The sequence below is a fragment of the Diadema antillarum genome, unplaced genomic scaffold, assembly GCF_040938485.1.
Source record: "Diadema antillarum isolate AM-2024a unplaced genomic scaffold, OU_Dant_1.0 seq00000819_RagTag, whole genome shotgun sequence".
Taxonomy (NCBI): domain Eukaryota; kingdom Metazoa; phylum Echinodermata; class Echinoidea; order Diadematoida; family Diadematidae; genus Diadema; species Diadema antillarum.
The window spans coordinates 1-26,975 of NW_027271696.1; the positions used below are offsets into that span (position 1 = coordinate 1).

General features: G+C 38.5%; 1 protein-coding gene across 1 annotated transcript; it reads right to left on the minus strand.

Moving 5' to 3' along the window:
- Window positions 1-1,699: 1,699 nt before the first annotated feature.
- LOC139739783 (nidogen-1-like) lies at window positions 1,700-26,911 on the minus strand. Its single transcript, XM_071650378.1, has 5 exons — window positions 26,465-26,911; window positions 19,226-19,311; window positions 18,015-18,201; window positions 11,791-11,999; window positions 1,700-1,871 (listed from the first exon to the last, which is right to left on the minus strand). The coding sequence occupies exons 1-5, from the start codon at window positions 26,648-26,650 to the stop codon at window positions 1,700-1,702; spliced, it is 840 nt and encodes a 279-aa protein (XP_071506479.1). The 5' UTR covers window positions 26,651-26,911.
- Between the last annotated feature and the right edge of the window lie 64 nt (window positions 26,912-26,975).

Consider the following 26,975-nt stretch of genomic DNA (forward strand, 5'->3'; position numbering starts at 1 on the left):
AAAGTATCACTTTTTTATGTATATAAGAAACAAAAACAAATGAGAGGTGCTGAAGTAATGAAGTCACACTATTATGACAAAGCTTTAACTTGCTTGAACCACCAACTGCCCCCCACCCCCCCCCCCCACCCCTCCCCCCCCTCTGGATTTTTCCTTATATTTAGTGAGTGATGTTGAATAATGTACTCACATCTGATTTCAATACAACCTGTACATCATACCTAACCAGTAGAATACCAACTAGATCAAAGGCATTACATTTTTGGCTGCATATCAATCTAGCATGTCTTCACCTACAGTCCCTATGAAACTTGAACAGATCTGTCAAGAATGTAGCCCCAATCTGGGATCCCCATGATGTCATTTTTACAAAATGAGTTAAAAGTCTTGGACTGTTGCCCTATGTCTAATGCATCTGATGCATCAAATAATCTAAAGAAGACACCATAAGATAAATCTTCATATTTGGCAGCAAGTGGGAATGATCCTTTTTTCTTTCTTTCTTTCATTCTTTCTTTCAGCACTGGGGCCAGTGGTTCCACACTTTAATGCCAGAGCCGGGAAAACACTTGTATCTATTGCTATAAACCTCTCATGTCTACAACTAATTCAAGTTTTCAAATAGATCCACGTAGATCTCTATTCATGCTCTGTACTACATCTTGAATATTCATGCCTGTCCAAGCATGACATCATACCCATTGGCCAAATGAAAGGTTTAAGAGAAAGGTTTGTGGTGTGCACGAGGGCTTGGGTAAGATTTTTTCAACAAACAAGTATACTACAATGGCAATGCCTTCACTAAGTCTGAATAACAACAGTATGGAACAGATAAAAACTAATAAAATGTGAATTGTACTATTTGAAGACAGGGTGCATTAGTAGGCAAATGGACTATTAGGCCTACATGTATTTCTCATACAAGTATTAGAATATAAAATGCTACACATGTTTCTTTAATTCGTAATTTCTTCTTTCTTTCTTATTTTAATTATGTGCATGATATACTGTATACGCTATATATTTCGCGGGGGTTTTATTTTCGCGAATTTCGCGAGTCGGAAGCTATTCGCGAAATTAACAACACGCGAAAATATTACCTTCCAAAATGAATCCCTTGCCTTGATGATACAAACATTTCAGTACTAGTATCCATGTCACGGCTTACCGAACAGACCATACTGGCTATGCGCTAAGCTTGTTTACGCACGTCCACGTCTACTTACGAATACTGTAGAGAGCCAATCCATTATCGCAAGGGGACCACTCGTCAGAAATCTAGCGCGATGGACTTAACCACTTCAAAAATGTTGAATTCTAACCTCCTAGTTCGCAGAGTTTGATAAGTTTTTTTTCATGCAGTGTATAACTAGTATCATTCTTATTTGCTAGTAAGTTGAAAATTCACACTTTCTTTGCCACTTCATATTTTCTCTGGTCCCCCAATCGCGAATTTAACCACTCGCGAAAATGTGTGATAGCGGCAATTCGCGAAAATTTATGTACGCGAAAATTACAGCGTATACAGTATGCTGTGCAATACTTCTGTATATACTCAGAAAGAAAATAGTACAATCCATCCGACAAAAAAAAAAAAAAAAAGTAACAGCAACACAAAACCACTAGAACAAACAAATAATCTTGCCATGACACACAAGGACAAAAGTCAGGCAAGGCCTTCAATGAATGGACAGGCCACTCAACTGTTAGCCGCATCCAGCTGCAGATCAAATCCTGCTTCAGGTGGTGAATCAGCCTGTGGACGCTCCTCTTGCACTGGCTGAACCATGGGCACAGCGGGGTAGATGTTTCCGTCCAGGCGTCCATCAATCTGGTAGGCCCACATCCCATTTCGGCCCACATTGGAGTCTCTGTAGTCAAAATAAACAAACAAATAAACAAAAACACCGCAAATGCATATTGGTTTGGTGACTCATCAGCAAAGCTGGACTTACAGCAATTCAATGGTGGTTTGTACATTGTAAGTAACCAATTCACTACATTAGAAATAGGCTTTGAACACAATATTCTTTAAAGGCAAGGCTAGAGGGCTTTGTTAATGACAGAATTAGAATGCATCTGCCAACGAATTGAAGTCTACTCTGAAAAGCTTATTTGCATGCATCGGTAAAGATGACCAGCACTTTTGTTGTGGATGGTTGATATTTGGGGTGATTTGGTTCTTTCTTTCTTTTTTCTCCCCCCCCCCCTTTTTTTTTTTGGGGGGGGGGGGGGGGACTACCTTGATAACAGGTATAAAAACACAGTGAAACATTGCCATCTGCTTCACATCTCTTTTGGGGATATGATATGAGTTGTTGCAGGCATTGGGATTCCAAGGCTTACGTTCGTACCTACTTTCCACAGCTTGTGATTTCTGAAGAGTGTTAAAGGATTCTGGTTGCATAATTTTGTTGACATTGAAAAACCATGTGCATGTTAACCATAAAGGCCCGAATTCACGAAGGTGGTACAAATGAAACCATGGACAAAAACCAAGGAGCACCAAGTGTCGCACGGAATATTTCGTCACAAAATCAGTCATTTCGTCGACAAAATGACCTTTTCATTAACGAAATTATCATTTCATGGACATGTTCATTTATTTACAAAATGTTGTCATTTTGTTACAAAATAATTATTTCATCGACGAAATGACTGATTTCATAACGAAATATTCCGTGCGACAATTGGCGCTCCATGGTTTTTGTCCATGGTTTAAACCATGGTTTCATTCGTACCATCTTTGTGAATTCGGGCCAATGGGTTTCTAGGTACTCATGTTGTCTCCACGTACACAGATAATTGTGTGGGAAAATGAGACAAAATTGAAAGGTATCATGCTGTCTTTGGCTCTTACTTCCAGTTGTTGATGACTTAATTTTGCATCACATCTTTGTTACTACGAAGGTCTTTCTTATAGTACTATGTATGATTATTTTGCTCATATCTGTCTTTGAACAGTGACGGCATCAATATCTAATCAACAACAAGTAGTTTTATTTCATTGTTGGTCGGAGGAGGATATTCTTATCTTTAAATCTTCTATCTTTTTTTCCTTTCTTTTTTTTTTCTTGAGGGGGATGCCTCATATAAACATTTCAACTTTTGGTGTGATCTGCGCAGACAAAATGAAAGGTATTATTCATCTTTTTCATCTGCCCTTGAATTGCTACAAGTGAGCTCCTTGGATAGGTGACATCAAGTGCAGAACATATGAGGTATGTATTCTATTCTTTCTCTCTCTCTCTCTCTCTTTTTTTTTGTATGTATACACAGTCTGATCAATGCAAACACAATCACCTGTATGTTTACTTGAACCCTAGGTTTTTACCCATTGGTCTGTCAACCATGAAGTTCACAACATATAGAGGGACACACATGCTGAACAGCGTAACACACACAACACACACAAACACATACACACACACAACACACACAAACACATACACACACACAACACACACAAACACATACACACATACATACAAGCATGATTCACACATGCCATCCCAATAGCAACTCCCAGAATATGTGTCTCACTTGTAATGCATAAGAGAAACTGGGTGACCTACATTTTGTTATGTCACATAACAAAACAGGAGATATACAGTAGATTGTACATACCAGCCCTTCCTTGTAATAATTCAATAGTAGTGCCCTCAGAATAGTTTCTGGAAAGATTAACTGGCACAAAATCTCAAGTGTTCTTTCAACAACAAAAAAAAAACAAAAAAAAATCTGATGACAGGACCCAATGTATGTACATAACTCTCAAACCTGACCTTCAATAATTGAATTGTTGGTAGCAGGGTTAGAAATTCAGCAAATATAAAACTCAATGCACCAAAATGAAATAAGTTTATATGAGGGGCAATCTATTTGTCCCCCATTCAAAGCCTGTTTGAAGGCAAGTACTTTGCCAAGATACACTGAGGCCCTATAAAACATGACCTGCATATTTCTTGGCTTTTGAACCAATCAAGCACACACACACAATACCTAATATATGACCTGTGTACGATGGGCTGCCCTTCATAGAGATTATTCATCTATAGCTAGATATTGGTATTCGGGATCTCCTTTGAAATATCTCCATTCCAGAAACAAACTTTTGATTTCTATGTAAGAGCAGGCCTTTTGAATTATAGTCACAACATGTTTTCTGCATTTTAATTATGTAATGCATCAAACAGAGGAACTCCATGATCGCAGGGTGTCTCCTGGGAAAAAATTTGTGAGTATGGTTGATTTGTACCTATTTGTGTCCGCAGACAGGATATGTACATATACCAACCACTAAGTTGTGGCCAGAGATGTAGGTGAGCTTTAACTTGTAATGGGGGAAATAGTCTAGACACATTACCGTTTCCTCCCAAAAAACAATAGAGAGTAAGGGAAGAAATTTGAAAAACAATTTGGTTCTCACGAGCCTGACACTTCAAAAACATTTGCGCTGCTTCAATTCTACTTTGTGAGCAGCAGACCTGGATTTACATGAAAATGAGATAGTCAATGATGGAGAATCTTACAAATCCATACTACCACCAGTAACAGATGAAAGAGACATGCAATCTTGACAAGAAATGAGAAATGAAACATATTTAGTTGCTACAAGAAGACTGCAACTTCCCTACATCTACTCAATGCTTGATTATTCAGCTACAGACCCCCGTGTACAAGGTCTTCTTATTTTTCATTCTTCTTCTTCTCCTCCTCTTTCTTCTGTAAGTCATCTTTTTCTTTTATCTGGCTCCTTCAATCCCAAGTGGTCTTGCAGGATTTCATGTAAGTTGAATGAACAAAGAAACTCTCCACTTAACACAGGTACAACAACCCTCAGTCTTTGGATTCAATTTTAGTGCATCCCTTGCATTGCATATAAATACAAATATTACTCTTGGAGGTAGCAATTTATGCCTATCAGCTGATGGCATTCGGCGTGATAAACTGGCATATAATTGTTCACATCCTACAAGGAACCTGTTTGTACATAATACTTGGCAGCAACCATCAACCTGGATCGACTGACTGAATGAAGAACAGTTCACAAATGAAGGTGAAGGTCGGCCGTAGGATTCTCCTTTTTGCATCAATGATTATTTCAAAACGAGTCTAGCATCAAAACCCATACACCAATGCCCCTCCGACATGAATTTTGATCTCAAAATCTCAAGATGGTACAAAAAGTTGGGATTTCATCAGGACGTCAGGTCTGTCAAACTTTGACAACTTTTGACTCTTCACCCAAAAGAAACCAAAGCAGACTGACATTGCTTGCAGAACACTACCAGGGTTCACAGAATTGACAGTCCATCCCAAGTTACTGTAAGCAAGGAGCTCCTTGTTGCAAGGTTCTTGTTTCCAACTTGAGCAATGAGTCTGCACATCCATATCACAGCTTTAATTTGTCATCGCCAGAACTTCAGCACTTACATGGGAAGTGTCATTCACCAAATGACAGAATATTACTCTTGACAAGTACCACCCCTTGTTGCTCTGGGGCCAAATGGTCTTAAAGGGGGAAATCTCTCTACAAAGGAGATTTATAATTTGTGATTACACTCAAAATCTCAGTTAACATGCCATTCCACTTGTCCCTTGAAAGACTTAACCTTGTTGACTTGTGACTATGCTGCACATAATATCTAAACAATTTCCAACAAACATCATGGATAATACTTTTACACAGATTGCCACAGAAGTTGAGTTCTTCATTAAAAAAAAACCCCACGATAAATTACCATTTTATTTGTTTCATACACACCATGATGAAGATTCAATATTGGCATCATCACTGTACCATCAGCAAGATCATTCTTGTGAAGTCCATTTGATGCAATCTAATCACAAGACTTGCCAGAATTCAAAGAGAGGGATGACTCCCAATTTACATGTATGCACTGCTGCATGTACGTGTACATTTCCTGCAATATTCATAACGGCTTTACCTTCACTAGACCAGTATCAATGATACAATTTCCTCTATTCAACTCATGACTGACAAGAAAAGGCATGAATAAATGAACCAGAGTGCATAAGAATTGCTACTGGGGTGCAATTTAAGCGGCAAAAGCCTGAAAGTCAGGCTAGTATTATCAAACCTTCACTGTCTTTGATTGTTCTAGCCCTATCATCGTCTCACTTGTTGTGACCCTAGTGGTACCTTTCATCAATCATCACTGATATCCTCTTGCAGCCAGAGCCAAAGCTGAAAAATCTCTACATTGCAATGAAAACTTGTCTGAAGGGATCCTACTAAGGGGAAGCATGCGGCCCAAAACTAGGAGCAGCCTCAGATGCAGCTCAACTGTATCGCCCTTTCAAGGGCTACCCACCTCCCAACCCTTGTGCTATAAAACCCAAGAAAGTAGTTCATGAGGAGAGTATGGTCCTTATGGAGAAAGATGATACTTTAAATGAAAGTGGATATCACCATGAAAACCAGCCCAAATATTCCCTTATTTCAGAGTAATGTCCCTGGGGCACAACTTGCACACAGAACGGCATGGGGGATTCTCATTATATCAAACTTCAGAGTAAGTTATGATATAAACTGACTGTCAATAATTCTACAGAATGCACGGGATAAAACCTGATCCACAATCATATCACAAAGGAAAACCAGCTTTCTTTTTTAAAACCTGTCATCCAGTTCAGTAGATTTCTAAACCAAAAATGTTATTAAACAGCAATTCTGAATCAGTATTACTTTTATTTGTCAAATATACCTCCTCTATAAGTAAAGTAAACACAGCAGAATTGCATAGCAAACATTGAGTTTGACACCCCTTCCCTTAGTGATTACAGTTGCCCCTTTCCTACCTAGCTGATCTATACAAGTCTTCATATTTTCAACAAAAGTGACTGGGGACTTTGATTCTACACACTAACAAAAATCATTAATTGCCTTGAAAAACCTGCTGTGTATTTCATAAAAGAAAACTTCTTTCAAATTTCTAAATACTTGTCAGCACAAGGATATATCCATAACAGTTAAACCATTACCTCCTTGTTAAAAGGTCATGGGTTGGGCAGTATGAAAGCATTTGAACCACTTGAAACTCTATTGAGTCAAGGCCTGTATGCCCGCAAACTTGGAAAGTCAAAACCAGGAAATCCTTCAAACAAGGCATATGAACACATCACAATCTGATTGTGGAAAAATATGTACAATTATATCATGTCCCCCCCCCCCCCCAACAGGACTTCTCAGAAAATATCTGCTTGATGTATTCTATTATGTTCTTATTCCTGTCACTTTAAAAGAGTTTGGCATATCATCCAGTAAGAGGATTGAAGTGATCAGGAAATTATGGACTGTAAAATGAGGTTTCTATTGATACAACACATATGTAAGTAATGAACATACATGATAGATTTTTCCCATTTTTTCACTAATATTCATTCGCTTCCATTCAAATCATATAAAAACAACAATCAATTAAGTTTTACTGTACATCATAACCAAAAAAAAAAAGTCCTTTAGTATACAATTTCCACACTTGAAAAAAAAAAAGATTAACAAGGTAATGACTGAAACTCACATTTCATTTTTCCTTGAAACAAATGAAATGAAAATAAAACAGCAAAATTACCAATATGAAAAAGAAGGAAGTATATTGTATCCAAACTAGCAACCCATCACCTAAGCAATACTCCCTAACTGCCTGTCCTAATAATATACACCTTCACAACTATCCCCAACTAAAACCCTGCATACTCTCATCTCCCCTCCCTCTTTCAATCTGCCCATCATCAGACAGACATCTGTCATTCCTTCCCTGAACATAGACGCTGAACATTCTGTGTAACACACCTCCATTTTTTTTAATAAACAATTAAAAAACCTCCTTGAAACCCTATTTTTTATTGCACATTGTATGAGACTAACACAACCAACAACAACTCAGAATCAAGACTGGAACCAGAGAGATGAAAATTTGCCTTCCATTCGCTTTGAAATGGGATCTGGCAATGAAAAACCTACGTAACGACTTCCACTAGACCAAGAGACAGCAATCACAGTAGAGATATGTGCACACATCCCTGTTGCTGCTATGAAACAGACATTGCTCTGTTGCATCTCTATCATTCAGTTATGTCACCTCTATAATAGAGTCAGCATAAGGACAAGCTATCCTCTCTCCCTGTATATCGCCGTAAAGGACATTCTTTGCTTGCCTGCTTAGCCCATCTTAAAAGCCGTCATCAAGATGCCTGCAGTCACTGGGCAATAAGTAGAGGAAGTGGGTAAACAAAGTCCTGTGTCGAGAGTTGCTGTGTCAATTTGCCAAAGCACTCTGACTGCAAATGAGAAGATTTGTGCAGAAAGCCTGCATTTCGTGACTTCTAATCCCATCATCATCTTACAAAGTCTGGTCGATGTTTTTTTTTAAATCATTATTCAGGTTTTACTTGGACTGATCTCCCCCTCCCAGTATACACATTTAGTTAATGACCTTGGGTAGTGCTCAATGCTTTTGCTTTCTAGAAAGATATGTAGGGGCAAGTTAAACTCATAATTTACCATTTGTAGATGAAACAAAAACCCAGCAATAGTGCTTAAAAATAGTTCTAAAATGTGAGTTAGGGATAGAAACCAGCACTGTAAAAAATCTGAATCCGTATAATTGATGTTGAGTATTGTTAAATACACAAAATGCGAACAATAGTTATAATAAAAAATATTCCAGTCTACACTGTCTACAATTATGGTTTATTGCAAAAAAATACTGATATCTCCTTATATTTCAGGCTTTATTGCAAAAATTTTATATGGTAAGATGTTCTATGATACAACAGACCTACACATATGCATCAAATGTGATATCTTGAACATCTTTTAAATCACTGCTCCCAAAGGTAAACAGGACCTTTAAGTATTAAATAATCAATAGAAAGGTGGAACTGGCATTCATGTATAATATTGTATATGCTGGTTGTCTTACTATGCTGGTTTGCTTCAGAATTCAGTTGCAATAACTACAAAGCTCTACTGCATGCATCACACTTAAACAAATGAAATCCATGGGGAATGCCAGTAAAACTTTCGTGACATGGGTCCCTAAATGGCAAAATTGAATGGGCGGACTTGGCAACGTTTGTTGGCAGACCACTCTATGTTGCAACAGCAAGTAGGAAAAGTTCAGCACTTTGGGGGCCACTTTTTGCCCCGCACATTATGACAACATGAAGCAATAGGGACACGCTATCAGTTTTTGTGAAGATGGCTCAACAGATTCCACTTTGCAGCATCTTTCCAATGGCATAATTATCCTTAATTGATTTAAGGACTTTATTGGGAGATGCAATCTTTTCTTTGGCTCTACTTCATGTTATATCTACACACTAACACAAAAGTAAATTTCAACAGATTTTTGGAAAAAAGGGACCCAAGTCTGGATTCGTTTCAACTTTTAGAAAAGAGGTTCCTCACTTTAATCTTATTTCAGTGGTATGAATGTTGCCAAAATCTTTCCCCACAATGATCTTCCTATCATGTTGTATGATATACAGTTGATAGTAGTAATGGACCTCCAGAACCCAGTACTGTACAATTTTCAAAATAGAAACTCAATTCTATTACTGAAATAGCACACAAACTCAGCGGGGATGCAGGCCAAGATTTTTATTAAGCACTGGTCTCATAACTTTACAACATAAACTTTATGTCCCTGTAAAAGTCAATAAATGTGGCTTGAAGGGTGTGTACAGTTCTGGTTGAGGTGAGGATTTAGCTTTTAACATTTTGCGAGATATTCAGAAACCACTTTATGAGATGTTAAGGGGCATGCAATTCTAAAAGGTATCAAAAGTTTATTTGATGAAAATTGGTTTTCAAATGGCTGAGATATCAAAAAACAAGATGAAACAAAGAGATCCTAATAAAGTTGTGGCATGTCGCCTTTTATTATTATCACTTTTTTGGATATCTCAGCCATTTCAAAACCAATTTTCATCAAATAAATGTTGAATCCTTCTTGAAATTACATGCTCTTTCATATTTCATAAGAGGTTTCTCATTATCTCACTTAGAAATGTTCAAAACATGAATCCCTTACTTTAACCAGTACTGTACAGTCCCTTCAACCTCTTTCTCAAGCTTGCCTCCAAGTAGAAAATTTATCACTCTGGTGGAGAGCCATACATCTTGATTTATTCACATAAAATGGTTTTGAATAGAAAGCAAAATTCAAAGATTAGAAATTACAAATTTAAAACAAGGTCTACTTTTTTCAACATTGGTGTCACACAGCTCTTTTGAGATGGCTGGAAGCTTTGAATACGACAATTGTCATAATCTTGGATTCCTGTACGGGGATGGTACAATGCATCAAAGTTTTTATTCTTTCTCATTCATGCACAACAGTGTTTAATGAATTGTTGGAATTTCACCAAGACAAAATTTGTGCAAAAAGTAATTTTTATTATATAACACTGAATTTATCAAACTACATTTGCCATGCCCACAGCGGCACAGAACCTGACTATTCTAAGGCATGCCAAAGTCTTGTGTCATCTTTCCTGCTAGGCGGTGGTAAATGTTTTGCTGACTTTTTCAACATGTGTTGCGATACAGGACAACCTCTGGTAACAGATATGAGAACTAAATGGTAAGGCATGCAAAGCAACAACCCAAGGATAAGTGTTGATGTGCGACAGGCTGAATTATCATTAGGATCCATCACTGGCATTGCACTGCACATATCTCTGCAATCAAGAAGTTGGCCTCAAATTGACAAGCGAGGAGCCGAAGATTTAAAGGGTGCCATCTGTGCGAAAGCATGCGGTGGCCAGCAGACCTCATTTGAACATTTTATAGGTCAGGCAAGCTTGACTCACAATGTATTATGACCTCATGCATTCAACATACAGGAAGCCTCATATCTGACAAATGCAAGGCTGATTGATAATCCTTCCTGTCTCACATACATATAAGTCCAACACGATCTTCTCTGTGTGACACCAAACTATACGGTGGCTGTTTAGAAGCTATTACCCATGTATACAATAAATCTAACCATCTTGCCTGCTGTGGAATTTCAATCTGTCTGTTGACTAGACGATTTCATGTCTGCAGAGCTGAGATGATGAACTGATATCAAATTGAATCAACAATACTGCTATCATTTTGTTTTGTAGATGGCAAAGATGGCTAATGGCTAAGGTCATACACCATCAAATTGATAAATAACAACTTCTGTCATTCATCTGAGCCATGGAATGTCAATTCCCACCACCAGAAACCAGTTAACTACGGGTATGCACATCTCTTCATGGCTTTATGAACCATAGACAGTCTTCATAATCACAAAGTTACTGAGCCATTTTATAGCCTCATCAATGCTTCCCTATAAAGTTGAAAGAAGCATTTCAATGTCAACAGTTACAGACTGGAATGTATGACTTCAGGCACACACTACAATCCTCAAACAGGAGAATCAGGAACACAATCAAAGAGAAGATCTGTTACAACCTTTTTTGGTAATATACCAAGCACACAGCTCATAATATACGATAAATACTTAGGTATTTACCCTGAGGTGCTGTAGCTTTGAAATAGTCTAATGCACTGGCAAACAAGAGAAAAAATGTCTGACCTGGGTTTTTTTTTTATCTGGACATTCAAATTGGCAATTCTCCTGGGTGGCTGTGGCAACAGATGACAAAATATGATCATAATATAATACTTCAATGAATTAACTAATACTCATAATCTCCAGATGCAAAAGAAAAACAATTAATTTGTAAAACTCTATTCATTGAACAGTTAGTAAAAATTCTCACCTCATGGCTTCAAATAGGGCAGCAGCTTTGGACCCATCGCTGTACACCATCTCAAACTCCCACTGGGAGGGGTCTCTGCCCGAAGTGAAACCGGCGTCGATGAAACCCTCGATGGTGTTGGGCCTGGGATAACGGTTGTCGTCATCGTAGAGGAAGAAGGCAAATGAGTGGGTGGCATCTGCCACAAGGATGAGCTGGAATGTCACTGTCTGTGGGCAGTTTATGAAAAGAATATTACTTACTTTTCATAGTGATGCTGGTATTAAAAGAAAGGACATCACTTTTCACTTCCAACAAATTTCAGACCTTCTGATTTTGAGTAGACCTGTCGCAAATCATTTCTCATGTTTGTCTGAAATAGCCTGTGATTATTGTGAGAATTCTATTATTTTGTGCTGCACCACTTTAATCTAACAATTTGCTAGACAGAATATCTCCTTACTAACTAAAGTAGCATTGCACAGAATTGACAATGCATGCAGACTTATAGTCACTGTTCAAACAGGATTTCACAGTATTGATATCCTTGCCCAATTCACCATCACACATTACTAGATATGTTTCTTAGATTAAGTGCCAATTAGATTGTTCACCATAGTTATTAAGCAGCTAGGACATACATAGGAAACAGTAGGCCTATGTCATGGGCAAGGAGTGATATAAAATTACTTACAAAACAAAAACACACAAATGAGAGCCATAAAATATGAAAAAAAAAAATAATGATAAGGCCTACTTGTACCTAAGGTAATATGCCAGTGCAAGTCATCATTTGAAAACTTTGATTATCATATAAATATATTAAAAACGATAATGCCAAGACAAGAACTTATTGATCTTTTTTTCTTTTCTTTTTAAGCTACCAGCCATAAACTCCACTGGATGATTTCACTGGATGATGTCACTTTATCATATTCACCTGCTTGATCCAATATCAAATTACATGTACACAAGGTGTACTGTCATAAAACCACACACTTCTACACATGAGTGGAAGTGTAACAGATCATGACATGATTGACAGAACCTTTGCACTCGCTGCTTACTGAAATAAGTGATGTTTCACAAATTATTAAAACAATAGTTTTGAGATCACAATGTATTATAGGTCCTATATGATATATGACAACAGAAGTGTTTTGGTTGTTTGATTTAGAATCACGATATAACTGAAAGTGAACATCACAGCAAAGACTTCCCTCTGTAATTTCTTGTCATTAATATTCATAATATATTTGGTAATACCACTATTACTACTAATACATTAATAATAACTTAACTTGGTATTATTGGAAATTATATCAAAGGTGATAATGACAACACTATTTCAAGAACTAGCACACTACCAGCATTACTACTTATGCTGCTGCTACTACTACTACTACTACTATGTATACTAAACTCTACTATTCTTTCCAAGATATAATAGCAATTATCATTTGAATGGCAAGTTTATCAACTTAAATTCAATAGGTATGCTTCCTCAACTAAATTAACTCCCACTCAATAATTTGTTTTCTCTTGCAATTACATGTACTCCCTCATTGTGTAGTCTGGATCCTACATTGTAAGATACCACATTAAAAAAATTACCATGATGCAGTCACACAGTGGGTATTACAGTACACATCATACAGGGACACATAATTTACAAGGATTCAGTATATCTCTTACACCTTACAATAACATGAAAGTCAGCAACAAGATGCACTTTACAGTTTTGCTATGAGGTGCTGTGTAATGGCAGTTCGTCTCACCTCCCTGGTAATGGTCACAAACGTGAATTTGGGAGTGTTATTTCAATCTAGCACTTGACACTCCCACATCTGGTAATCATTCCACCTAATGATCTCGCATACCAGAGGAGAGACCCACCGCTGCACCTCTGTTCAGTACGCTAAGTTTGATTTCTGAAGATGACTCTTATGCTTTTTCTTCCTTTTTTTTGTGCCATGCCTGTACTGTATGAATGTGTTTGTGTGTCATTTAGAATTTGTTGCTTTACAAGACTGTTAATCGATCTACATGATTTGTACAGGCTGCAGTCATAATGAATTGCATGTAAGTCTCTCCGCAACAAAATTTTGATCAACATTACAAACTAAAAGTCCACTGGCAATACAAATGCACAATCAAGTTGTTAACTCCTGAAACAAAACTGTTTTAATTTTTTTGTCACACAATATTACCACACTCAAAGCTGTACTTGCTGTGTTTTTATATTACTACATTCCAAATCAACTTTCAAAACCAATTTCACGAGTTGCAGCGTCAGTCATTCTTGTTTCACTCTGACAGCATTACAAATTTGATATGAGCAATAACTTACAGTTCATACAAGTTCATAAGAACAAAAATATGTGTATTTCATGCATACTTTTTTAGTTATATAAAATAAGACTTATGAAGACACTATTCAATCAGTTTAACCTTGATAGCTACAACTTTGAGAAATATTATCAGCATACCTACATTCAAGTTCTTTAACACACAAGTTGTGTGTAAATGACTACAAAGAAAACAAATGGAAAAGTTAACAAGTGGCAGCATTTGAGTAAGATCATTTTTACTATTAGTAGACATACCAGTACATGAATAAAGACTACCACTTGTGTGAAATGATCACAGTCTGATACTAAAAGCAATAAGAATATACTTTATTCCCAGACTGAACATCATTGCCATGAGCAAAATATGTACGTGGACACCAAACACATATTGTGCACCAGAAATATGGTATCAGAATAGCAGATGCATCATCCAGTAGGAATGTCTAGGTGCAGCTGCAAGGAAACTAGATTTACTGTCTACCCTGCTGGTGCGCACCAGTTTTGAAACCCCAGGTTATTATCATGCTGCTATGGGGAAAAAAATGAATATAAAATTTGGGGTCACAATCATATTTCATTTTTTAGACTGGAGTAGCCCACAGAAGAGCAACTCACATATCTTACTTGAAAGAATTCAAGCATCAGGCGACAGCAACATATAGTTGAGATTTACAGCTAGGTTATATAGTGTAGGCCTACATAAGAGGCTTCAAAGATGTAGTACAAAAGAAAAAACTTTTGTTGTCTTCATTACTTGAGTAAATGAACAGTAATCAAGAAAGACTGACTGTCTGATGCATTTATTTCCTATGATAGGTGGGTTAGATTCTACTTTATCATAATTGATACAGACAAAGCAATTGATGAGACAGTGATACTGAATCATATCCGTCACTGCCATGCACCCATTGATGCTCTCTGCATACATCACTGTACATAGTCAAACCAAATGTCTGTCACACTGATCACAAGAATTTCTTGCCCAAATAAGTACCTGGCTAATTCTCGCTATCGCCAATGACGTAAAAAGTACCCGGATGTTGATTTAAGCGTCATTTACGGTGCATTATGGGATAGTCCGGTAGCAAAGTCACTTCCGTTCGTACGCGCGTGATACGTGACTAATGCTATTTACACACACAACCGACTGTATTCTACGTGTACTTCCGGTTTTCTCGACTTGAATTACAGCTTTAATATGATTTGAAATTTCTCCATTCTTAAGAAATTGCTGTTAATACGACTATTGGTTGTTGCTGCGAAGCTGCCATGTGTTGTTCGCACGACCATAAATGAAAAAAATCTGCAGAAATAGGACCCTTACTGGCATGTGAGACGTGACGTGGCCGCGTGGGTGAAGTTTGCGGGTGACTCCACAGCGCAGTACGTGCACGCGCGACTTACTAGTAGTGGTAGTACTGATAGTAGCACTAGGTAGTAGGCCTAGTGCCTACGTACATTGTACGTACTTACTTGGAAGAAATTGCTTCGGAGACAGGATAAGTTCGAGATCACTGTTCGTTCCCGATTGTGTTCGTGACATTTCGACAGAGAACAAATAAAAGAAAAGATGGGCATATTCCATGACGATATACTGTATATCCAGGTGGGTGAATATTTTCCAGCATACAGTCAAACCTGCCTTAGCGGCCACCTCTCTATAGCGGCCACCTGTCTATAGCGGCCACTGAAAAATCCCCCCGAGAGAAAAGCAATGTTAAAGACCCTGTGTATAGCGTCCACCTGTCTAACGCGGCCAGCGGCCACAAATTTTGTTTCCCGTGGTAGATTTTAACCTGTCTATAGCGGCCCAAAACTCGATGGAGCCGTAGCCGAGCCGATAATTCAGCGTGTTTTTCTGCTTGTTAGCCGTGCCAGTCATTCCTGGGCAACGTTCAGTGATCACCATCGTTGCATTCATCACTTATTCAGTCACAATAATGCACTTTCTTCATGACTGTGCACATGCTACATGTACTGTGCAACAATTTCATAAACACTGGTATTGTTCTATGTATGATACACACATGTGCATACGTACACACATACATGTACGTGTAAGTATATATAGATGTATACAACGATGATACATGTTACCTGTCTATAGCGGCCACCTGTCTATAACGGCCACTTTTCCCGTATCCCTTGGGTGGCCGCTATAGACAGGTTTGACTGTATTTTCAGCGTATGCAGAGATGACTGATCTGTGATGTGCTCATCGATTGCATGATCAAGCAGTACCGGTATGTGTTATGTAATTAGCTTATGCGCTGCGTGCAGTGGTGCATGTTGACCGAAAGATCGGTCTGTATCTGTCCGTCGGGGAATGTTCCGCGGAGACTGCGTCTGGCTTCACCGATCCCCTCCGTCTACGGAGGACAGCGTTAATGGCAAAATATAAAAGAGTCCTCCGGACAGACGGATCTTTCTGTCTATCTGTCTATGGTGAATGCTAATGCAAGGCCGGCCGCCGGCGGGGACTACAGTGTACGAGTATGACAGGCCTGGCCACACCACAGAACTCTTACACAGAGTTCTGTGGGCCACACTCGCTGGCTCGTAGCTCGGGCGGTACAGCGGCCTATTGGCCTACTGTACTAGTATCCGTGGTCGGCGCTGCGCTATAGGTAAGGTACACGTACGCGCACGCTAGCGTTGTGCAAATTATGCCCCGCGCCGGAAGTGCCCTTGCTACCAAGTGCACTAAATCTTGACGAAAAAGCCACATCCGGGTACTTTTTACGTCATTGGCGATAGCGAGAATTGCAGGGGTGTATCCAGGATTTTTTCTGGGGGGGTCGTAACCAAAATTTTTGGACCTTTACCTTTGCGAGGGAGCGGAGCGACCGAGCGGGGGGAGGGTGTGGGAGGGGGGTGTCCCCCCTTCCACGGTAGGGAGTTTTTGAATTCTATATCTTAAAATGGGGCAATTTGGTGCATACAAAAGTGACTTTTTCGGCTTGGCAGTGCAGCTTAGAAATAAGGTAAATTATGGCATACTAAAACTAAGTTACGAAATTTACGAGGTTTTTGACAATTTGCTGGAACACCACCTGGTCACTTTTTTTTCCTGTTGTAGGCCTATATAGAGTAAAAAGCCCTAAAAAAAATGTCTTTTACAAAAAGTGGACCTCTTGAAAATTTGGGGGGGTCGTACGACCCTCCCGACCCCCCCTTGCATACACCCATGAATTGACATTGCATCTGAAGGGTTGCTGCATATACTGTACATTCAAATTATGAAATTTGAAATTGCATCACACTGACCACACTTTGCTTCAAATAAAAACAAGAAAATCATCAAATCATGTAGTACTGACCAAGATGAGCTTGTGTAATTTCTAAGTCACATAGGCCTACATTCTCCATTAGGCCCTATTCACACCTACCCAAATTCTGCTCAGCTTTCCCTTGTTTGACTTTCCCATGAACTGTGTAAATCATTACTCGACCACATTTTTCCCATTTTGCTTCAAATGAAAACAAGAAAATCATCAAATCAAGTAGCAATAACCAAGATGAACTTGTGCAATGTCTTCATAGGAAATAAATTCACAAACTTTCTCTGTTATTCATACATGGCCAAATTCTGTTCAGCTTACCCTTGTTTGACTTTCCCATGAACTGTGTAAATCATTACTCTATCACACTTATCCCAATCCCCCGTGCTCGGTGAAAATATGACGGAGATTGTAAACAGTGTATTTGATCTGTCACACATCACAATGTCTAGACAACAGATGGATGAATGGCTGGACAACACTGTATCTTTATGCCTAGGCCATGCTTGGTCAGGGGGTGGAAAAAGAACAAACATATGCAATGGCACAAACTTACCGGCTGATACTCTTGTGGGAAAAATGGTTAATAACAAGAGACTGAATCTGTTCTTACCCCAATGACAGTGTGTGACTTGTCTCGAACTGCCATGTTGTCCCAGGTGACGACAACATGAGAGGTCGGGTTGAAAGTACTGACATCGAGAGATCCTCGGTTTCTGAAGTTTTGCTGGATGATGTTGATGATTTTCTCATGGTCTGCAGCTGATACTGTGGTCCTATACCAGACAAATGCAGTCTTCCTACAAAGACATGGTAAAATCATGTATAAACCTTGGTGTGAGATTCATCAGAAATGAACCATGGAGCAGAAAGTGTTCGATGTCACACGTTGATACAAAACTTCTAACAGAACCAACATGGAAGTCTATCCTACATGAAAGTGAGCACATGAACTTCAGTGTATGACGGTGCCTTTGTATGAGGATTAGAATTTGAGCACAGTCATGATTCATTCATTCATTCATTTTATTTAACCACGGTACTAACATCAGCCACGGCTGTTTTTCAGTTAGTCCGTGCAATGATGTGTAACATCATCATCCAGCATACAAACTGTGATACTACTGAGCCCCATTTCACAAAAAAAAAAAAAAATGTTAGGCTAGCAACTCTTCCTGGAATGGCAACTTCCAAAAGCAACAGCCAATCAGGAAGGTTGACTCTTGTAACAACCAAGACAATTGCCATTCCAGCAAGAGTTGCTATCATATCAACTTCTTATGAAATGGGGCCAAGATGCTGAGATGACCATAGTATTTAGTTCAATGTGAAGCATCCATTACCTTTTAAAATGTCAGAACAGATCGGGTGTAGGCCCTACTACCATTATTCATGTATCTCCAAAAATGAATATGAATTCTGCAAACATGCAATGATGAATCGTATGCCATGCAGAATTCTTCAGCTTTATCTTGTGAAATATAATGGATTTGAGAATTACATTAAAAAATGATTTCTGTTTGATAAATCTTGATTATTTATCAGAACTCTGTACTTGCTGGATATAACAAAAGTTGTATTAACAAATTATATCATTATTGAATAAACATGAAAATTTAGTTGTACAATATACCCCTGCACAGGAAAAAAAAAAAGACTATACCATCACCTCGACTAGTAGTAATGCCATACTGATGTTTCTATAATTCTAAGGTGCTGGTACTTAATTGTGATTGATAATTTTCCAATAAACAACCTTTCATCATATTCAGAAATTAGAAATAGAATGAAATAGTGCAGGTAAATGGAAATGCTTTCACTTACCTTGGCATCTTCAGCTTAGTTTTAAATGGAGCAATTTTAGTGTCCCTGGTACTAGGCGAAAGGCTGACATATCCATCTCTGGCCAGCTACAGAAAAGCAGGGACAAAAATATGAAGACAATTGATAAGACATTTTCATTTATTTCATGGAAATACAATGCTGCCTCTACAAGTAGGAAGGCATAGCTGGTTTTGACTGAGCAACTGAATAGTAGACAATGTATATATAAATCTGTAACATGCACATCATGTAACAATTATCTTTGTCATGATATACCAGAGTAGTGCTTAAGTTTTGCAAAAAGAGAACATACTGCATTCTTAATGTTTACATTGTGTTTACAAAACTTCTTCAGATAACTCTTATCAAAAGTATTGGGAGCAGTAAAATCATCTCAAAGTTCATCATACTCAAAGTTCTACCTATCATGCGTTTAATCATGAATGAAATCCAAGTCCCAATCAGTGAAGACTGAAGTCTTTATAATTCATTAGCGCACCGCTTCCATACAAACACTTTCCATTGTGTCAGCTTTGTGGTTAGGAATTGCTTTAATCCTGGGAACTCCTTTCCTTTGAATTTTAGAGTGAAGCCTTCTTCTAAGGCTGGCTACCACCCAGCCATTGGAGTGCTTTTTAAAGTTTCTCCATAGAGTGCTATTGTTTGAGTGGGACTGCAGCCTTTTCAACACAATTTGTGAAGGTTCCTCCATTTCCAAGAGAGAAGAATAGGACATAAGCGATAACAACGAATGGGCACTGCAGACAGACAGACACACACACACACAAACACACACACAAAAGGTGTTTGAAACACCACAACAATATACTCCTGTCCACTCTTTTGTTGGCAAGCGACATGATACAGCTCCACCATGTCTGTGCTTTACCACCGGGGCTGATGGGGATTTCTTTGCCACCATTCAGGGTAAAGTTTTAGAGCACCCCCAGGAGCTGACTCTACCTGTCCACTCCACGGGCAGAATAAATATCTCAATGAGAGTGATTTGCTGAACAAATCTATTCACAGATTACATCAAAACTTGCTGGTATTGTGAGTAATTTTCACATGCAATTACACCCATATACAACTGACCCTAACTGTATAAAGTGTAGTGCTCAATAAGTATTGGGTCTTTGACACAATTCTGAAAACACATTTCAATTTCCCATCCACAGTATGCCTACATTGTAAATGGTGTAGTTTCTGCTGTGCCACAAGCACTCCCGCTGTTTTCCCTCTAGACCTCCATTGGCAGAAGTGGACCTGACACACATATTATATTTCATGATTTATGGTACAACAAAAGTTTTCTCGTTATAACTCCCTGCCGAGTAATTGTTCCCACAGGCGCATTGGGTATGAAAGAGTTACTACACCTCGTTCACCTTTTGAGGACTCTCCTCTTGACAAAAGGGAATAGTTAAAAAAAACTCATGGTACCAATTTGACCCACAACAGGTGTTTAAGCACACCAGCTACATTATCATCAATATCTTGATCTTCTCTTTTCACCTCACCATCTTGTTTTCCTTTGCTCTTTGTTTTCCTTCTCAGCTTTCATTATCACTATCATTCTTCTGAACATCCAATTACCTACATTGTATCTAGATAAAATTCTCTCTATCAAGGGATCTTTCAAGTACAACATATGAACTTACATTAGTTACACCACACATACCAAGACAGTAATATCCAGGGAAGATGGTGTGTGTGTGTGTGTGTGGGGGGGGGGGGGGGTTCTCCAAACCCACATTATACACACAATGACAGAACAGGAAAGCTATGTTTCCATTCAACACTTGTGATTAAGAATAAATGCTTTCTGTTTTCTTTATACAGAACTGACATATCAATTTGCCTTTATATAAAGAATAATAAGTGCTGCTATGACACAAACTTCTTTTTGTCTTGATGTTTATGATAATGCTCATTATATTACCTACATCAAATATGCAGAATCAACAATAAGATGAGAATACTACCAAAGAACAAAATAGATTCTGACATGAGCAAAATCCCTCCTATTTTTGCTGATGAATATTTATAGTATTTTCTAAATTCTCACATTTCTACTTACATATATGTCAGGGTCATCACACATCATCAATTGTGTAAATTGCAGAAATCTTTGCAGTTCATAGCCTAGAAATAGTAAAATATTTGTGATCATGCATGATAAATAGTTAAAGGGACTGTACAGTACTGGTTGAGGTGAGGATTCAAGTTTTGAACATTCCTAAGTGAGATGATGAGAAACCTCTCATGAAATATGAAAGAGCATGTAATTTTAAGAAGGATTCAACGTTTATTTGATAAAAATTGGTTTTCAAATGGCTGAGATATCAAAAAAAGTGATAATAATAAAAGGCGACAGGCCACACCTTTCATTAGGATATCTTTTTTTTCACCTTGTTTTTGGATATCTCAGCCATTTCAAAAACGATTTTCATCAAATAAACTTCTGATACCCCTCAGAATTGCATGCTCTTTGACATCTCAGAGTGGTTTCTGAATATCTCGCAAAACGTTAAAAGCTAAATCCTCACCTCAACCAGAACTGTACACACTCTTTAAAAGCAGAGTTCAGTAACTCATCTCCTGAAAAGACCTATTTCACACTGTCCCTCTCTGGTAGGAGGGAGATACACAACAGTATCACAACATTGTTACTTCAACTCCTTGCTTATGAAAAGGAGCTATTAATGGCCACCATAAACATTGTTACAATGTTAGCCCTATTAAAACCCTAAGACATTTAGTTCCTACAGAGCTCTAAGAATAGGAATATAGCATGTATTACAACACAGGCCAGGTAGACACACACAGAAGCTCTTCTTCCATGCCAATACCTATTGATTTCTGATAAATGTCAGCTTATCTTCCCTCCGTGGGATCCCTGGCAGTTAGTCTCCTATGCCTGGAGCCTGACCCCAGAAAAGAATGAAATCCAAGCAGTGTCTGCCTATTCTTCAAGCTCTGGCAAAACCAATAACTGCACAAAAGCCCTCATCTCTCACTCTTTCCCTGGACCAATGCACAGGTCTCTATTATCCACATTCATCCACATCATAATCCTGATCCATCCAAAATAGCTCTACATCTACACGGTACAACTACTGAGTAAATGTGCAAGGCCAGACAATGCACTTCCTGTGGTTTAAACTCGGTCACACATGTCTGAAGTGAACCATGAAAGACAAAAAGCAGTCACTTGAACTGTGGCTGATCTAAAATCTGAAGAAACTGTAGAGAAGTAACAGGAAGATGCTCTCCAAGGTCAAAAGTTCAGAGGAATATCAGTTTGTTGTTGTTCTTTTTTTTTTTTTTTTTACTAATACCGGTAATATACATGTAAGTACAGTTGTACATGGGATGCACTTGTACTGATTCAAAGTAGGATTACAGTGGTAGAGAAATACAAATGACCCACAATAATCTGTTGTACCGAGGTGGCAAATAGCAAACACAGTGAGTGTGGCTGTAAAAGGATGAAATGTGATGTACCAAGTTCTATGAATGACACGCCATAAACCGTGAAGAGATCAGGCATTTGGCGACAGGTTTACTGACCTGTATAGTCTTCTGCCCCACAACCTGACACATTGTTACACCTGTTAGCCTGCCTTAATTCCTCACTTCCTCCCATCAACCCAACTTTCAATCTGAGCGTGACGGACGCATTTGCGATGATCACACTTCATGATTAACAATGTGTGTCACTGCACTTCCCTTGTTTATAAGATATGACAATCTTTTTTTTTCTTCCTTCCCAATACAATGTAAGCTCTTCCTATAATGTTCTGGTGAATCTGTCTTGTACCATGAAGGATGCCAATATGAACAAACACTTCTTTAAAGTTTCAAACAATTTCATACATTATGAGGCTCATAACCTGTTTAGTAGGTAGGCTCTGTGTTCCTGTATCTTTGGAAGTACATACATGTATGTATATCAAAGCCCACAGGCACTGATCTTTTTTTCTTCACAATATTCACATATTGAATATATGAAGCTATCTCGTTTCTGGTTCAAACTAAAATAAGTTGTAAACTAATTTGAATCAAATCAATACTCATAATGTTAACACTTTAATACTGAGCAAAAACTGACACTCACAAGTCTTTTCTGCATACTGTATACTTAAAAAATTGGTTATTTTTAACATTAATTTCTTATAGTCTTGTATCAGTCCTTTGTTTCAACCTACTCTACTGTAAAATTTGTGAGTAGGCTAGATCACATGACTTGCCTGAACAACAAATATTCAAACTTTATGTACTTATTAACGTCGGTGTAATGTATTAAACTGTAATTGCATGACAATATCAGATGAATCCCATTACTTGCGTTAAAATGCTACAACCTCCTGGTCAGCCTAAACTTGCTGAATTCAGCAGGCTTGAACTACAATCTAAAAGTACAAATGGTTAAACCAGGGAGCTGGAAGTATCTTCCACCTCCCTGGTTAAACAATAGATAGAAGTGTATGTTTTGTACCTGTTCAAGACTACTGTTTTTGCAATAGTGCTAAAATTTTCTACTACAGGTGATATAGGTAAATATCAGTGATTATGAAGTTTCCAGTGAGAGCTGCCATTAAAAAAAAGGGAATGATGCAGTAACTGAAGCAAAAGTATTCAGAAAGCTCTGCTTCTATCATCTATAATTATTTTCATGCAATTCAAAGTGATGAGGTTGAAGGAGAAGTATCAGGATTTGCTCACTAAAGGGCCTCCCATGACTAATGTGCATCACACAGACAGGAGTTCATATAGAGTGTGCTGAATACCCTACCATTGAGAGTCTCATTACAAAATCATAGCTCATCAGTTAGATAATCCCCAGGTCACTTTTTTCCCAGTAACCGGAAGAAACTTATTTTATAGATTTACAATGTATACCTCATCGGCCATTATGTCTAAAGAACAGCCCTGACAACATCCTTTAATACGTCAAAAAGTTTGATGAAAAGCTCTTCACATTGACAGAATACTATAGTAATTATAGAAAACAAGGAAAGTAAACAAGAAGTTCTGCACCTGCTGCACTACTGTATTCATATAGCACTGCCCACTTGGGAATGTAATGGTATGCACTGTACACATTGATGATGAATGAAATTGACTCAAAAGGCTCTTGATTTGAAGCACAATGTTTAGGTGAGGACAAATTACAGATTTTATTGTTTGTATTGTAGTTTTTATGATGTGTGCGTCTAATTAGCAGGAAAATCCCCACAGTGTTAAACACATCGAAATGCTAAAGAGAGAATGCACACATAAAGCAACAATTTTAATTAACAGAAGAAGATAAGGCAATTCAAAACAGGAGCCATGCACTGTAGTAAAAGTTAAGTGTACATTGCCATACTTTTCTCACTGTTGGCCCTTATTTGCATTTTCAATTTTTATCTTTGATTCACAGAAAGTAACTGATGATGAAAGATGAGCACTCCATAAAATCATTATTGTCTCATGACAGAGCTTTTTAAAAATCTTCAATATTTTTATCTCATTGGTACAAACTGTGTAAAAATGTAACCCAGCTCCTCTAGAAAGCATGCACTGAGAATAATATTTCCTTTCCATCATTGTATCTCTCAGAAGCAAGTCTAGGAAATACACACTTATATCTAATAATCACAATAATGGATCTTTAACAGTTTTCTTCATGGCATGAGCTTATTAAGGCTACTGTAAAAGTGGAACTTGCCCGGCAGAGTGCGAAAATATCCACTTTTACAGTATACAATATCAGTAGCACAACCTAGTTACTCTTACTCATACTCTACACCTGTTTAATAAGTATTACACACCAAGCCAGTTGTTTTGTGCCTTTGTGTGTAGTACAGACAGCTAATTACAGACAAAGTAGATGATTTTGTGGCACCTAATCCATGTGGATTTAAAGATTGAATCAATTGACACATCTCATTTCTTCTAACCCTCGCACCCTCGCCCCCCCCCCCCCCCCCCCCCCCCCCCCCCGCCATCCCATCCCCACAGAGCACAGAGGATTGTACCATGGGTATACTACAGCCACAGTACCGGTGACGCTATTATTTTTTAAAGTTATTTCACAGGCCTACAAACCACGCAAAATCATCCTGTTATACAATGCACTCCATAATCACATACATGTAAAACTGTATGCTTGTCTTCATTACATTTCATATGCAAAATTACATTTTATTGCAGCTTAAAAAGATGATCATAAGTACCTGGGCACAGAGTCTAGGAGAGTTCATAATTTCTACAGGACAAAATTCCTAAAATGTTTTTTCAATCATGCATACTCACCAAGGAGGCAAGGTGGATTTGGCACAGATCTATAGAACTCTATATCAATGGTATGAATGTGGATCGTTTGTGGTCTGCATGCAAGGACTGAGGTCAGTCAGATAACTGGCTTGAAAACAGAAACAAGACCTACAGTACAGACAGTGTGGCTACCCTCCTAGCTTTCTTGGTATGATGGAATCCTGAAACTTCTTTACCAGTAATTAAAACAAGAACTTACTCAACTCTACACAATATTTGATATTTAATCTGTTACCAAAACATCACAAATTACCACTGCAATACTAAACCATTTATTTACCATACCATGAAGGACAGACATAAGTTACCTGAGCAATTAGAAAAAAAAGATACATATAAACATGGCGAACTAATAATCTTCGTTGATGATGAATGTTAAAGCTGAGACTGCGAGCGCAAATTAAGATCTTGTTCACAAATTGAGTGAGAGTGCGTACATATATCTAGACCTCCTACAGGGGCAGATCCAGGAATTCGGAGGGGGGTGGGGGTGCCAAAAATATTTCTGGTGCCACTTCTGGATTTCATCGGCTGAGAAGCAAACAACAACAACAACAACAACAACAACTTCCACACACAATTTTTCCGTTTCTCGTGCCACCGTGCTTCCGGGACTCCGGATATCATCAGCTGACAAGCAAGCAAAAAAATTAGCTGACAAAGCTGGTATCTTCAAAAATTAAAGGGGGCTCCCGTGCCCCCTTCATTTATTTTCCTTTTATTTCTTGCTTTATAACAAATCCATCCACTAAATGTCCTATACAGTACCAGACAACTACTAATTACATTGAGCTCAGTTTCTTCCCTTTCTTTTCGTCGAAAAAAGGAAGAAGCTGAAACAAGTGGAAGCGTCGCGTAGAAAAAGTATGAAAAACTACATTCGCGGTTAGGCCCTAGGTTAGTTACAAAACTTACGTGAAGGGAATTATGCTCCTCGCCGAGAAAGGTGAACGGCTCAGCGAGCGTGAGAGAAACTGGCTGCCTGTTGCCGCGGAGCAGTTTCTTGTCACCAGCGTCTGTTCCAAAGTCGAAGAATTTTTGCCTCGGCAGGCAATTCACCACGGTGAGCACAAAGGCAAAGATCGCGATAAATAACTTCATTTTAGCGTCTTCTACCTTTCAGGACCACCAAGCGAATAAAGTTTCGTGCGATGGTCGTCTGCTGCAAATGCACACTGCACCGCCACTGTACTGGTTCGGGAAGCAAGTACGAGCAGAACCAATCTGTTCGTGGTGTGGTGATCCCTTGATCTCAGCTACCTATTGCATGCAGAACCAGGGGAGAGCGTCGATCCGGTTATCTTCCGTCGCGTCCGTACGTAGTCCGTAACGAAAGCACAGGTGTACAGAACGCTACCCTCTCCGTGGTCCAGTCACTGCGAGCATTTGGCAGAGGGGCACCTATTGAACATACAGCTGTACATGA